At 39.6% G+C, this 16,846-nt stretch overlaps 2 protein-coding genes across 2 annotated transcripts; one reads left to right on the forward strand and one right to left on the reverse strand.

The window, feature by feature from the left end:
• Window positions 1-460: 460 nt before the first annotated feature.
• On the reverse strand, window positions 461-10,925 carry pias4a (protein inhibitor of activated STAT, 4a). Its single transcript, XM_053322262.1, has 11 exons — window positions 10,899-10,925; window positions 8,486-8,867; window positions 8,273-8,357; window positions 8,126-8,167; window positions 7,739-7,829; window positions 6,515-6,643; window positions 4,267-4,372; window positions 4,036-4,109; window positions 3,755-3,915; window positions 2,459-2,610; window positions 461-2,323 (listed from the first exon to the last, which is right to left on the reverse strand). The coding sequence occupies exons 1-11, from the start codon at window positions 10,923-10,925 to the stop codon at window positions 2,052-2,054; spliced, it is 1,521 nt and encodes a 506-aa protein (XP_053178237.1). The 3' UTR covers window positions 461-2,051.
• Window positions 10,926-14,399: 3,474 nt separating this feature from the next.
• On the forward strand, window positions 14,400-15,927 carry foxq2 (forkhead box Q2). Its single transcript, XM_053322268.1, has 2 exons — window positions 14,400-14,897; window positions 15,553-15,927. The coding sequence occupies exons 1-2, from the start codon at window positions 14,400-14,402 to the stop codon at window positions 15,925-15,927; spliced, it is 873 nt and encodes a 290-aa protein (XP_053178243.1).
• The last annotated feature ends 919 nt before the right edge of the window (window positions 15,928-16,846 follow it).

Here is a 16,846-nt window from a genome sequence, read left to right on the forward strand (position 1 = left end):
AACACAGCAACGCCTTTTTCCTCATCGAGCGAACACTGACGACCTCCCTGCAGACAGATCTGAAGCTAACCTGAGGAGCAGCCGTCACATACTGTCAACACTAGTGCAGGTGTAGAGGAATATTAGTCTACAGCATGTAGCAATTAATTCTATTCCAGCAAATAGGCGTGACCTTATCTACATTGGAAGGAGGCCGAGGGGGATTGTTGGTTGAAGCAGCTCCACTTGTTCCAGACAGGACAATTTGTAATCCAATCAATGACTTAAAGCTTGGTGGGGTTGCACTTATTGACACTTCATTAAGTTTTGTTGTGTCAGACATGTTGAACTCACCGCAGCAAAGTACTCGGAATGGTGCTTTGACCCAGGCCGGATTAATTCAGCGGAAAAGAAAAGAGACGTTGTTAACAGCGGAGCCATGAGCCCAGACCAATTATAACTCAACGTTCAAACCGCAGCAGCAGGAGTGTCCCGCTTTCCACAACTAATAGCTCTCGTCTGTACACAACTGTTGCCAAATATTATGTAGATTCATTACAAACAACTGTTAAGAAAATGTGAGGCAATTAAATAAATATGAATCTCTCAGAGAAACAAACTAAAATGTGGGCGAAAAGGATGACAGCACTTCTGAACCTTTTATGTCTTTTACCACAGATTCCTTTTGCTTCTGTCCATTTCTCTCAGTGGGAAGAAAAGAAAAAAAAAAAAAAAAAAGGAAAATAATCAATGAAATAAAACAATCCCTGTCAGGATGGGATCTCATCTGTTTGGCCAGCTCAGCTAGCCTGACAACGATGGGCTCCATTCTTCACTAATTACCAAAAAGGCACCAAAATCTCATAACCATTTCCTGTCGATGAAATTGAAAATACTTTGGCACAGTTGCCGTACAGTAATTTTGATGAGTTACGTCCATACGCAATGCTGATACATCAAACCTATAACTGCAGCAATGTTTTATCACCTGCATCTTTGACACCTACAATTAGCTGGGTTATCCACAAACAAACTCGCCTTTAACGATTTGGTAGCTCCAGAGGAAACAGCTGCATGGAACGATGGAATTTCAAAAAAAAAAAAGAAGAAGAAGAAGAAAAAAAAAGAAAGAAAAATGTAGGAAAACAAAATCTCCAGTGTAAAATTGGCTTTAGAAAGACTCAATCAATTCATCGGTCCTCCACTTCTTTCTAAGCTATTCTCTGGTCAGTCTGCTAAGTTTTTTTTATGACTGAGGTAGGTTCTCTTTTATCTAAAGGACAAAATAAAAATGGAAAGCTTCACACATTGAGGCCAGTATTGTGTTCTGCCATTTCATAATTAAAAAGGATAAATTCCTGAAAAAAACCCTTTCAAGCTTTGAATTCTTTCTCTGAACAAAGAAATAATAACACAGTGGGAGAGGTTTAAATTTGCATCACACTCCAGAAATCTCCGCCTTGTCCTCCCCACATGATTCATGTTCTGTTTCCATTAGTTGTTTTTGACCTTTTACCAAAAAAAACAAGAAAAACTACTGAGGTGCCTCCATTTTCAACTTGCCTGTTCATCACAAATGTGACAAAAATCAGAGACGCAAACATTGAACGCCCGCGGCTAAAAGAGCCTGTAAATCCAAGTCAAATACAAAGAGAGATGGGGTGGTAGAGAGGAAATAGTCTGGAGAGAGGAGGGAGGGGGGAGGGGTTGGTGGAGGTGTTGGACGTGAGGGGGTGCTCGATCCATTTAGTCCCTTTAGTAGAGGCAGGACGGTACAGATATTCACTGCAAGATGATGGTTGGCCAAAAAGAGTTAGAGTTGCTTCCAGTGGTGTACAGTACAAACAGGAATCCTAATCGCTCTAGATTGGAGATTCATGGACAGTGCATGTTAGAGAGTGTGTTTGTTTTGTCTGGATACAAACCCGAGCTGCTAAAAGGCTCTGATGTTTGGGCGTAAGGGAAGGTCGTTGCATCTAGTGGATTACTGTGTTCCTGTCCTCATGTTTTTGAGCCCCCTGCCTCTCTGTCTCTGTGTGTGTGTCAGTCTATGAGGGGCCAGAGCTGCGGGGTCAGTAGGCAGTGACCAGGTCCTTGTCGTAGTTGTATCGGCCCCTCTTCGGGGCAGGACTGTCAGCGCTGTCCTCAGTGTCACTGTCTCCGCCAGCCCCGCCCCCTTCCTCCTCAGAGGAGGAGTCAAGAGTCAGATCTACCACTGCGCCTCCTCCCGGTGCCACAGCAGCTCCTCCTGTGACTCCTGCCGCCCCCACCGAACCGCTTCCAGATTTTCCCGTCAGACTGGTGCTGCTATAGGCCGGTGAATGACCGTTTGCCTCAGGAATGCCTGCAGACAGAAATATCATTTAAAAAGAGATTACGAAATCATTTACTTTAGCAAACTGATGCCTAGAAAAGAAAAAAAACAAACAAACATCCACACTCAGAACAACAGCGTAGAGTGACACAGTTTCATACTTACATATATCAACAACAGGGTACTCTGGTGTGTTGCTGCGCTCTCTTTCCCTGTCCCTCTCCTTGTCATCTCTGATGGGTCGCCAGGAGCCGTCGGTTAAATATTCAATCTCCTCAATGTCCTCATTTGTCTCTTTCAGAATCTCAGATAGCAGTCTGAAATACACACCGCTGGTCAGAGTTGCTTCACAAAACACATTTCACAACAGAAAATGAACACAATACAATTTCCTTTTTTTTCTTCCTGCAATTTACGTACAGTATCGTTTTGCCTCCACAAATAACTACACCACCAGGGGGAAAAAAAAAGAAATAGATCACATCTGTCACTCATAGGTAAAGACATTAATGTAACAAACAGAATTTGTAAACAAGTAAGTTGATGGACAAGAAATGTTAAGATATCTGTATAATGTTGATCATCTATAATAATCAGAAATATTTTATTCAATAAATTCATCATATAAGCTAGAATCCTTTATGAAAAAATGTTTGTTTCACATCCCCCTCAACACTACACTCTAAAGCTAAGAGAGAGAGAGACATTCACACAAGATTAATTTAAGGAATGTGAGTATACCTCAAAGCCAAAGTGTAACACAATGCCTTCAGTCTTTGTGAAACTTAAAGTGTGTCTGTGAAAGTTACAGAAAATTACACACCCAAATGTTTGTGGATGAGAATATTTTTGTTAATATTCTTTGAACAAATGGACTATGGGCTTAGCTGTTTCTCGTAATGCATAAAGAATTTGCTTTTTTGTTGTTGCAGAAAAAAGACAAACTGATGAGATGCAGTCCTCAAAGTGACTAAAGATATATAATCACACCGTTGGCCTAAGAGTCATTTACATTGTTCAACACACTACTGTAGGTACTCATAGATGGCACTGACTACTGAAAAAAAGAAAGCGTGAGTTCCACAATCACATAGTTCTCTAAAACTCCAGCCTTGTTAAATTTAAGTGGATCAAAGAGTCAACCAACAGTCCATTTTACAGGCTCAAAGATGTTTGATTGTAACATAACAGCAGGAATAGAAACAATAAACAGAATAAACAACCACCCTCTCATCCCATCAAAACATTACAAGCTTTTGAGATTAATAGGTTGGTCCATGGCTCGTGTACTAAGAGTCCCTACAATTCCTCAAAATATTCGTAGTTTTAATGTATTTTCCTAACCTAGTTTGAACATGCAGATAAGGACTATTAAAATAACATTTTAAGAATTCACTGAAAAAAAAAGAAAAAAGGTGCAGCTCGGCTTCTTCAAGTCAGTGCATGCGTCTGTCTCCTTACCCATCAATAGTGAGCAGCTCAAAGGGAGCCGGCTTGTCGCATACAGGGCAAGTCCATGTGGGCTTCTTCTCATTCATCTGCAGGAAGAAGACTGCATCGAAACACTGAAGATGGGCGCAAGTTAAAACTCGACATGGCACACCAAGCCGCATCTTCACCAGCTGAGAGAGGGAGAGGACAGAGCGTGTTAAAAGTGATCAAACTTCATGGTACCAAAACAAACATTTACAAGGCTTGCTGAGTGCTCAGCGCATCAGGTGACATCATTCAGAAATACTCACTGGACAAATGAGAGAAACCCGCAGACCTGTGGTGGCAATCTCACTCTCTGGGTCGAAACGTAGTTTGTCTTGAACTACAAACAAATGGAAGATTAAGTATTGAACTCTTCATTTTTCTATCAGACATGTTGCAATGTGTGAAGTTAAATATCAAAGCCAGTCCTACAAAAACAATGATTGTCAATGATTGTTCGATGACAGTTTCAGATGTGATTTTAGAGTAACACTTACTGCGTTCACGACAGCGTTCTGCACTCTCAACAGAGCAGAGTTTGAGCTGGCTGAAGAGGTCTGCTGCAGTGAACACCCTCACTAAATACACTGCCACCGAGTACCGCTGAAAACACACAGATTCAGAGGTTGTGAGTTCTTGTTTTATAACCTGCAGTGAATGTCCTCCACTGCAGGTTGACATGCTCCTATGCTCTAGACCTCTTGAGAAAATTGAAGCTATAACACTTGTTTATGGTAAGAAAAGTCTATTCGGATTCACCATTCTCAGATTTCGTTAGAAGAATAATTAAGAGTCAAATCTACTTTCTGAAGCTGTATTTAATTCAACATTTCCCCTTCCATTATCTGGACCTATACTTTAAAATCCACATATTAGGTAAACCCAACATACCAAATTTTTCTATTATAGACTGCCCATCATCTTTTCGGTCTCGGTCATAACTCCCTAATTACTGGGCGAACAACGCATTAAACTTGAGTGCAAACGTACCTCCATGATCAATAAAACCCTGATTTTGATGGGCTGAAATCATCGCAAGTTGCTCTCACGGGCCAACCACAAGGTTACAGACTTGCATTGATTAAATATGCCAAGCAATCAGTCCCCCCCCCCCTATTTTCCACTTCAAAACAAACAAACAGTTGATTTGCCGGATCAGCAGCATTTCTCGGGGGAACCACACTGAAGTGCTCCTGTTAGTTTAATACTGCGTTTGAACTGTTCTCTCCATAGACATTAAACTAAACACTGTGGAGAATACAAAATCTTACACAAAACTATTTAAGAAAAGTTGTGATACAAGCTATATTTTATAAAAACAGTTATTATATAATCATATTTAAACTGCTTTACTAGTTGTAATGTAGACTTACTTTTAGCTATTGTGATGTGGACATCCCTAACAAGCTGAGATAATAAAACACTAATAAGACAAAGATAAAGTGCATGGAAACCTGTTGTCAGTGTGTTTACATTTATGTAGCTCATGTTTAATTGGTTTACAGAGGAGCTCCATAAAAGAAGGAGCCCAAGTGCAAAGTTCATCAGTCATTCAGCTGCTCTGGATCAGGATTATGGAGGCAACAGTTAAGGACCTAGTTGCTCAGCTCTTGGGAACCTTCTTTTTTGAGATATACCCGTAACAGTTGAGTAGGACCTATGAAACACTCTGAGGACCACATGTCCTAGCTTGCCTTGGTGAACCTTGGAATCGAGCAGGAGGAGCTTGGGAGATTTGCTGAGGAAAAGACTCAGGATGTTGAGTTTTTTAGGCCCTAGTCTTAATCTGAGTACTTGAATACTGAGAAGGAGTCTGGTCTAAAGCTTTTGATAGAGATATTAACCTCAATGATTTCAATAAGAAAGACACTCCTGAAATGTGTATGACTCGAGCAGCTGGATCTTTTTTACTTGAGAAGACTGTGTTGGTGTTGTTGGAGCTACAGAAACACTCAGCAGTGTTACAGAATCATGTTTCTTCCTTTGAAAATGATCTTTGGCTGAGTACAGACAGCAGCTTGCAGATAACATACAAATGTGACAACAGCCCAGTTTTGCTTTGTCATCAAGATGTCATGGAATAAACAGTAATTAGGGGCAGCTGATGTAACTTGCTGCCTGCGATGTCTGTCTTTTAAACTTGAAAAAGTGGTAGTCAGTGCTGGCTAGATATGTGAATCTCCTACCTGAATGTTTTATACACTGGACTTTGGTAAAGAGACAGGAGGGATAAAACATTTGATGACATGTTTGTTAGTGTAATTGTTGTACTTTGCCAAACCGGCCGTTAGACTTGCACTGATGCTGTGATACAGTAATGATGAGTATTTGATGAGGTTTATTTCAGCCGATATGATTAATTAAAATGTGCCTAGATCTGCCGAAGTGTTGGATACTACTTTTACTTTAATACTACAAGGCAAAGTGGGAGGTGGATTCTACATTTTCATTGTCATGTCACTCATTTTGTAATTGTAATATTTTGTAACAACGCTGTATGATGGATCACATCACAAACACAGCGGCACAGACAGCAATGTCACAGCTACACACAGTAAAACTAAATGTTATGAACTCAGGAATTAAAGCAAGTAAAGACGTGTGAACCTGAAAAGTTGTCAAGTAAGTAATGGATACAATGTATTGAATTAAGTGCTAATTTCCATCCCTGATGTGCCCCATCATCAATCTTCAGGAATGACTCCGACCTACTGCAAAATATGAGACTGAGCATTAGACTCTCACCTTGCCAAAGTTTCCCCAGGTGACGGTGACTCTGTTGGTAACATTGGAAAGATGTAACCAGGGAGTAATGTTTACAGGACGACAAGGACGACGAGGTTCAACACCAGGTTTATTAGAGGGGTAATAGCCCTGTAAACATAAAAAAACAAGTATGAAACAAGTATGTAGCTCAAATCATTTCAGTAATTTACTGACGTGTCTTAATTACTTCTGAAAGGCTTAAATACAGTTTCTAAAACTAATCACTCATCCAGGCTCCATAAACTTTGCTTCTCAAATAAAACTGTTACTTGAACACTAACTATTTTCACCATGACGCAAATTAAATAGCTGGAAGCTGTCTGCCTGCAAAAATTAAAATCGTAGAGCTCAGTTCTCCTCTTCAGGCAAAACTGAGGGGAAAATCACTGAGCTCCAAGCAAGTTGCACATAAATGTTAGATTACAGTCACACAATGGTTTTGTATTTTGCTCTGTATGTGCTTCTATTTATACTGTATTGGAAACTTTTGAAATGTTTAAAAACTGCAAATTCTGAGCACCTAATATTTTCCTAGATTACACACTCTTTCCTTCATGTTTAACATGGATATAAACATAACATTACATAGGAAAACAGAACAGAGCGGGTCATTAGTAAGACAACTGCACTGATACGGAGGACCCTCTTTATGCCTCCACACATGTCAAAGGTTTAAGGTCATCTTTGGTTTTACTCAGCATTTAAATGCAAGAAGCTACCAAATTCCAATTATTGTTTTCATAATAATAGCTGTTGTTGTTGTTTTTCCAGATTTTTTTTTTTATGGCTGCATGCTGGAGACTCACTAACAGTGAGCTTGCCAGCATGCTGGTGCCCATGTCGTTGACACTAGAGCAGCACCAATTAATTAATTAGCTGGTAACTTTTAAATTAATTGGCAACTATTTTGATAAGTGATGGATTGTTTGGAGACTCGAGCTTCTCAAACGTGAATATTTTCTGGTTTCTTTAGGTGTCTATGGCAATAAACTGAATATATCTTTGGGTTGTGGACTGTTGGTCAGGACACAAGACATTTGAGGATGTCATCTTTGGCTTTGAGAAACAGCGATCAACATCTTTCACCATTTTCTAATTAATCAACAGAATATTGAATAAAGATGAATAATCATTCGTTTCAGCCCTAACTGACACCCAACTAAAAACTTAGCTTACAGTAAGTTCAGACACGAGTCAACTCACCGGCACATGACAGTAGGACTGGTTAACTTTGACAGCAATATTAGGAGGATACTGGTCTTCTTGAACACCAATGGAGTCCGTGTAACAGATTCTGCAACACAGAGTGACGAGAGACGAAGGTTACAATCATAAGAAAGGCTGAGTGTTAAGTCATACAGCCTGTCTGACTCTGCATCAGTCAAGTTTTCAGGTATTTTCAGTCCGTCCACATAAATGACTCAGATCTTCCGGTTCAAAGGACTATGATGAACATTCAAATGCTTTGTAATACTATTTTTACTTTCTTTGTTGTGCATCTGTGGAAGAAATTCTGATTAACAGCACAGACCAGGCAACCAATAGTGAAAAAGAATCAACACACATCAACACAAATGACTCTTAACTTACCTAAGAACAACTTGGATCGATCTGATTCCAGGGCGAAGCTCACTAAGAAAGTAAAAGGTCACAAATCATCATGAGCACCAGCTGTAGTTTGTGAATGAAGTGAACATTAACTAAATTTTAACTACTACATTAACTTGATTTTCTTACCTTGCATTTCTGATCTGGTCTGCCTGGTTCGGTGTTAACTCAAATATGCATTGACTGTCCTGCAGTTTCTCATTGTTCTGGGCAACTGCAAATGTGTTGACAAAAACACATCACAACACAGTACAAGCTTGTATTGTGCAATGTATCGCATATTTCTCTAGAACAAATCATTTAAATATGATGAGGAAGAAACGTCAAACTGTCTACACTCACTTAGCTGTGTCGGTGACAACAGGGTCTCCAAAGTTTGGTAGAAGGGCAGTGGCACCAGCTTGACCTCTGCTGCAGGTGTGGGGATTGGTTTGGAGATGCCGTTGAGGTAGTCTGCGCCCTGAGAGGTGGCAGTGGGGGAAGAGCTGAGGGATGAATAGGCTACTGGGATGCCCTCTGGACGCCGTGCTGCCAGCCAGCCAGATGTTTTGGGGAAGCGCGACTCATAGAGCTGCCTGACGTTCTTCAGCAGCTCCGGGCTGTATTCGGTCTGCACCAGCCTCAGCGCACGTCCCACCAGGTCCTGCTTCAACCCACTTTTGCTGCGACCCATTGAGGCCAGTAGCGTCTGCAGGTCTGAGACCCGGAAACTTTTGACCATGTTCTGTAGAGAGGACACAAAATACAAGGATGACGACATCTGTAGAAAGGGAACGTATGAGGGACAGATAGGCCTGTAACAATGCTAAGAATTTACATGTCCAGATTCGTTTTGACAGCTAAGTCTAAATCCAAGGAGAAGTGATACTACTAAAACCATTAACTACTTTTTCCTCTTTTCTGTGACCTTTCCAAACACTTCACAATCTAAAATACTTTATTCTTTTCTAAATTGTTGAGTTTTTCTGAATGTGTTTTCTGTGTGACCCAGGTTGGAAAATGTATTTGTGTTTATATTCTCTGACTTTTCCAGTTCCTGAACTTGATCTGTCTGGAAATTCCTGAAAATAAATCTGATAGAAAGTTCCAACCGCATCTGAGCATTTCACTGTGTTAAATCCCACTACACTGGCATATAAAAACACAAATGCAGACAACACACGGATAACAATGCTGATCTAATGTATGAAGCCAAAGTATAAGAACATGAACATCTTGGATTATTGAAGATATGTTGATGTGGAATCACAGAAAGGATCAGACACAAAACATAAAACATGTGGAATAATCAATACAAACAATATAGTTATTATAGTTTAACATGTTCAATGTTTGAAAAGGTAAACCACAATTTGATAGTCACAAATAGAAGAACAGAGCAGTAAACGTTTAACTAACTCCTACAAATAAGTATATTAATTATGTGCTATTACTGATGGGCAATATGTTTTGATCGACAGTTGTAGGATTATGAATTAACCTGTTTGTCCAGCAGTGCAGACTGATGCAACTGGCAATTATGTTCATTACAGACTAATCTAACTTTTAATTATCAGTTAAACATTAACTCTATACATTCTTATATATATTCTTTTTTGTCAAACAACAGCCTAAAACCAGAAGATATTCAGCTTACTGACATCAAGGAGCACATCCTAACATTTGAGAAAGTGCAACTAGATAATAATATACGTCTTTACTTAAATCATAGATGTTTTTGCTTAAAATGATGAATAATTAATCAAAACAGCTGCAGATTCATTGACTGTCCATGGATGAGCTAATGTTTGCAGGTCTACAGCAGTGACAACAAAATTTAGTGTGGCAGACAAACCATAACAACGTGCTTGTTTACTCTGTGAATGCTCTGAATCAAAGTGTAGTTATCTTGCTCTGGTGCTGTCTATGACTCGCTCAATGTCTCATACATGCGACATACCGGGTTAGCTACACTACACATTAAGACTATAATTTATTAATACTATACTTATATTTACGCTAGAATAAATGGATGCGGTTATAGCAGGACAAGGCATATATGACACAGCACACCGCTTGCAAGATGATGTTTACTAAGAAAGGCGGCAGCATCGTAGAGTCTTTGAGGGACAAACACATCATGTTGTTGTTACAGGACAAACCTGAGCCGTCTGACATGCTTTAGCTTTGTCTGACATTATTGGCACCACTGCATTGTGTCTAGATAAACTTGCACAACAAAGTGCCTCTGATGGACCTGTGTGCAACAAAACACAAAATGCATTGACTTTTCTCTCCAGCCTCGCTTGAACCAAATATTGCCTGTGCTAATCGGCTGGCTAGCTTCTCTGTCGGTACTCAATCATGGCAACTGGACATTTTTGACAGGTGCACAGCTCCATAAACTAACCGGCTTCACAACAGACAGCCATTATGATAAGATAAATAGAGTCAAACATGCCGACTAGCATGCTAGTAGCAGACCCCTGCGTGTTTTCAGGGTCTCATCATTCATTTTTTCGGCGACCGTCGCTTCAGAGCCAGCGTGATGCGAGCTCAACCAACGCACTTGTCTAGTTAACGTTAACTAGCTACGTTAGCAGCGCAGGCTAGTTCGTCTCGCCTGTACATAAATACACCACATTTAATAACAAAACGAGCTCTTAGCCGTAATCGTACAAAACCACCCCCGGTTTCACCATGTCCACATTGAGTTTCAACCCCCACTCCCGCGCCCGTCTCCCCTTAAAACCAAAGCCTGCCGAGCTCTACTTGCCATCGCTTCCACCAGTTCGGCCGCCATCTTCGTGCACCAGTACCGCGAGAGTCGGAGACGACGGCTAAGTCTGTCACCAATGAAACGCGGCGCCTGATTTGATTGACGGACGCTCACGACCAATCACAGAGCGCTGTCCTCCAGCGCCTGTAGCAGTACACACAACAAGAGGCGGGCCCACTGTTTTTTTAAAGTTACAGTGCAACTTTTAAAAAAACACTAAGAGACAGGTCTCCTCTCCTAAATAGGCCTCACTGTCCACTAATGAAACCACGTGGCCGAGTATTTCGATATCCATGATGTTTCTGTTTGATAGTATCGAGATTTTGTGAACGTGTGTCTCAGAAACTGTTTAAATTGAACATGGATGTAAAAGCATGGACTGTCAAGTGGACCAGGGTCGCATGGCCCCATCAATTCCCGTCCGAGCAAATTATTCCACTTCAGGTTATGCGAGCAGCCGTGAGATGTGGAGTTAATGCTTTGTCTGAGGTATGTTCATAACTGAATGAAAACACGAGCAATTAACGAAACACTCACATGTTAAAGCACAGAGAGGCCACACCGTGTCTAAAACACATATGAAACGCTGTACCTCGCTTTTAGCCAAATGAATTAAAGTATGCAAAGGACACATTTACACTCCCTGTGGTGATCCAGTCCTGCTCTTCCAAAAGCTCTTAATATGTGGCAAAGAATTATGGAGCACAAAAAATAACATAAGAATAAATAAATAAATAAATGTAGAAATAAATAGATGGAGAAATGAAGAAATATTTAAATAAATGCAGAAATATAGAAATGTATACATACATAGATAATTAAATGTAGAAATGCATAAATAAATAAATACATAAATAAACATATAAATAAATAAACGCAGAAATACAGAAGTAGCCTAAATAAAAGATTAGTTATGGAAATGTAGAAAATACATCTAATACATTAATTTAACAATGTCCCTTTCCATGACCTTTTTCATTTGTGTGCTCCATAAAGAATAGCCTCATAGAGACACAGAAATCAATTGAAGGAATTGCAGTATCATGTAATAACATGGTGTGTTTTGTTTTGGCTCAACTTGGGAATGTGAAAGGTCAATAAAACAACACTGTCTATTCAAAATGACAGCTGAATTTGCCACTATTGTTGCTTGATGACAAGGTTATCTATGACTATATATAGATAAATAGACTTTATATTGTCATTTAATGAGATGGGTTCATTTATAGGGTACATCTGTCCAAAATTATAGTTCACACATGATAGCTTAATATAGTTTTAAAAATGCAGTCTACTATTTTTACAATTAAAATTGGTTCATATTGTCTTTCATTCATAGACCATAAGCCTACTGTATGTATTAATATAGCAATTTGCAATACAATATCACAGTCTATGGCGACACAGTGCTCTCTGTTGGTTATACAATATATTTCATGTTCCACGATTTAAACAGAAGAGGGCAATATGGTCCATGATTTGACCTGAGTGTCATTTAATTCATTTCCTCCTAAAACTGACAGAACCAAGCAAATTTATGCAGTTACTCTTATCTGCACTGTATTGTGAAAATTCAGGTGGTGTAATGGTGTAGTCATATATTTATATTAATTGTTGGGGGTTGTCAATCTCTACAATTTAAGAGTTACCGATAAAATCTAACAGATGAACAGATTAAGACAGTTTAGATTCTGTTTCAGATCTCAGTTTTCAGGTTCTACATTTATTTCAGTGCTTCAAAGGCTAGAGGAAACATAGGCTATTTATGTCATTGTGTTGGACCACATATTAAAACTGTTTTACCTGACCTGAACGTTCTTGGGGGAAATTTTAAAAAACCCAATAGTTAAGTAATACTAGGTTTTGCTGCTGGACCTTTTCACTTTACCTTTTGAAATAAAAAACAACAAAGAGCTTTGACTTTCCCTTATCGCAATAACTCAATTCACAATAGACATTTTATTTATTTAAATGTATAGTGATATCATCTGCCTGTAAAAATAAAACTCACAATTAATGTCAGCATTCAGAAGTGTCATTCACCTCTGTTTGATGTGTAGATGTTGGACCAGTATCATAACATAAACAACATAAACAAAGTCTATAGATAAAAACAATAGATAGAAAGACAGTGTTGTCAATTTACCAGTTTGATTAATACATATTCACAAAAAAAGAACAATAGAGTATCTGGGGTTAACAAATACATCAAAAGTTACTCATGTTAAGGGGTTACATACATTCAGCTCTTGGACCAAAACCTAGAAATGGCAGTAAATTAAAACATAAAGTTGAATTTAACATAGGAATAAAGTCTGTAAGAGAGTGAAGCACATTGTTAGATAGCACATGAAATAACTGCTCTTCAAGGTGAGGGAAATGATCTTTTATTTTTTACTTCATGGAAAGTAAACTATAATTACAGTAGTACAATATTCATACACAATCATAGAATACAATTCAATACAAAACAATGTAAAAGTGCAGATGCATTTGCCTCTGAGATGTACCTCAAAAGATATCTAAAATGCTCTTTGTTGAACTCCCTCACAAACAAAAAACCCACAGCACAAAAAAGTATTTTTTTAGCACTGTGAGGAAAAATTGAATAGAGGTCATAGAAGTTTCAACAACAGGAAATAAATCAATTTGATTTTTAGTCATACTCTTTAGTGTTCTGTGACAATCAATTTCCACACAAAACATTCATGCTCTTTCCAAAAAAAGGAGACTTGACTAAATCTGCTTTTTCCACCCAAACACTGAACCTGACCTTTTAATTATTGCTTTATTGTGATTGAGGTAATTCTTTAGACAGCATCCCTATGGACAAAACAACTTTAACAGGATAACACTGGAATCTAAAAGGCTGTTGATTCTACAGCATCCATCCTCTGAACACCATGTCTGACTAAATCTCGAGTGTTTAATCTCTAGTAATTACAAAGATTTGCTTAGGTTAATAAAAATAATCCGCCTCAATTGAGACCCCCTACCTGGACCACCCCTGTGCCTTCTTTGCCCCTTTCTGTGAGGGATAAATTCACAGTCATATAAATAGAGTCACCTTCACAACCATGGAGCACAACTGTTTGATTCAGGAGCAAATAGGCTGTTGGATATTGAGATAGAAATTTTGATTGTCAGCTTTGCCAGAGAGGCGAAAATATTGCATTACAATTTGTTGGTAAACAAAGAAGCTACATTTAATCCTTTTGGCTGACGTCAATTCCACAGGTTGCGATTGTGTCACCAATGAGCGCGTAAAGGTTAACAACAGTTGAGAGGCTCATCTTTATCTGTGATCTTGTCAACAGTAAGACTTCGGTGAAAGAAGCGAGGGGCATTTAGGCGTTCAGTTTATGAGGGTCCTGCGATTCAATACAAATTAGCCATGCTGTGATACTCAAAATTCTGGGAAGACGTCTGGGAAACAACACTTTTCATTCATCATTTGATTCAAGAGATCATCACTTTGGAACCAATAAAAGCTCTGTAATGAGTGTGAGATATTTCAGTTCAGAGAGGACAATGGAGGAGAGAAGCAGCTACAACGGTAGCAGAGAAAGGCTTGGACTGAGCTTCACCATTGACTACCTTCTGTTCAATAAAGGAGTCAAAGGTTCTAAAGAAGAACCGACAGCTAGTCGTACGGCTGACCAGACGGCGAACAACGTGCTAAATCATCAGAATCCTAAACCAAAAGAGGTGGGGATTCGCTGTGAGGTACAGGAGAAGCAGCAGTGGTCAGAGGCAGAGACTGCGGAAAAGAAAGTCAAAGAAGAGGAGGGGGATGAAGAGCAACATGAGGAGGGGGAGGAGGAAATGACCACCACCACATCTACTAGCGGTAGTCCATCCAAGTCTGCGGACAAACCCAACCAGTCGTACATCGCACTCATCTCCAAGGCCATCCTGGCATCAGAGCAGAAGAAACTGCTGCTATGTGACATCTACCAATGGATCATGGACCACTACCCTTACTTCAAGAGTAAGGTATGTTCACGTTTTTGCTCTTTTGTTTTGCAAGAAAACAGGTAGAATTGTGGAGGGTTTCAGAAATTCAAATTGGGTAATGTTTGGTAAAAACTAGAATGCAGGGGAGGCTGCATTACTTAAGTTTCCACAGCTACAATAAAGAAGATGACAAGAATGCATGTTTGCCCGCAGTCTCAGTCGCTGAAAAATAGTGTGGCGGCCATATTCACAAGTGAGGCGACCTACTTGGCACAGGTAATCTGTCTGAGTGGTTAGGCAATTAGGTGCTTGCAGGGACACTAGATGATCTTCTTGTTGGCAAATTCACAAATAAAGTAATCCTGTTGCTAGGTTGCAAACTGCCTCTGCCTTTACCAGGTGCAACAACAGATTGGATGTAGCCTAATGGATTAAAGTTGATCACTGGTTTGACGTGCTAAAAAGGTAACGCAGGGTGTTGTGTCTTACCAAGATCATATACTGTCTTGACACGCTATCACTCATCCTGCCAACAACAGGACAAGGTGACATTCTGAGGAGGATCAAGATACTTAACAGCCACCTATGTTAATTTTCAATTGGGGACACCTATTGTTTTTAACCCCTAATTAGTTTTGAGGTTTTACTTTATTTATACTTTAACCGTGTTTCTTATCCTTGGTTGCTCCAACAGGATAAAAACTGGAGGAACAGCGTGCGTCACAACTTGTCCCTGAATGATTGCTTCATCAAAGCAGGCCGCAGCGAAAATGGTAAAGGCCATTTCTGGGCGATTCACCCATCAAACTACCAGGACTTTTCTAACGGGGACTACCAATGTCGGAGGACACGGCGGAGGGTACGCAGGGTGGCAGGACAGCTCCCTCTTTCTCCCTTGAGCTCCCCCTACCAGCATGCCCTTGTCCGCCCCCACAGAACAACCTGTTGGTGCTGTCCACAAGCCCCAACGTTCCCACTGTCCTGTTTGACACCCAGACTCTACTGGCCATGGTCCAGTGTGCAGGCACAAGCAGGGCTCCACCCAGGCATTCGCGCCTCAGTACCCTGAGGGTGAATAGTTTTTTGTTTTTTTCAGGTATTCTGTACTCAGTTTGGCCTTGATTCACTGTTGAATAAAAGAGAAATTTTAGAATATTTTTTGCTCATGAGTGTGTCATTAGATGACATTAAAATCAAAATGGAATCCGACAATTATATGTCATACTCTGCTTTGTAAGTATTAGAATATTCAATGATTAAATAAAATGTATTAATCTTATAAAGCGACTGCACTGGTTTCATTTGTACTCAAAAATACAATGCATTGTCATTATCTTATTAAATCATATTGAATTGAACACTATGAAATGCTTCTTTTTTATCAGCTGCCTCATTTGTGTGTGTGTGTGTGTGTGTATGCACACGCACTTGCCTGTGCGTGCAGATTGTACTAAAAGTGAGCTTACTGCTAAAATACCACCTGGTGTTAGATGCTAATTAGTCAAATCTGTCGGGATGCAAAATCTTTTGCACTAAGAGACTAAAATCGGATATGAGGCCGTATAATCTGTGCAATCCCAAATAGTTTCAAGAAATAGGAAGCTTATCACACGGTGTAATCCCTAACCGCTGCTACAGAAAGAGGGGGACCACAGGAGGTCAGGGATGAAGGAAGCAGAGGAAAGGGAAGAAGGCAGAGAGATGAGCAGACCCTGATTTATTGGAGAAGTGGGAAAGGTTTTTGGGAGCTTTTTACTGTATGTGTTTAGATGGAACAGTCAGGGCAGAAACATGCAGTAACTGAAATAATGAAAGATATATGAAAGTTTATGAAACATGAATGTGACTATAGTACAGAGGCTGTTGTAACAATAATATAATCTGTGTGTATAGGTCACAGAGTACATATGACAGAGATACCTCCCAAAAAATAACTAAACTAACTAACTAATACATAAAACTATCACCAAACAGCAGCTCAATCATCA

This window comes from Scomber japonicus, chromosome 7, assembly GCF_027409825.1.
Source record: "Scomber japonicus isolate fScoJap1 chromosome 7, fScoJap1.pri, whole genome shotgun sequence".
NCBI lineage: Eukaryota > Metazoa > Chordata > Actinopteri > Scombriformes > Scombridae > Scomber > Scomber japonicus.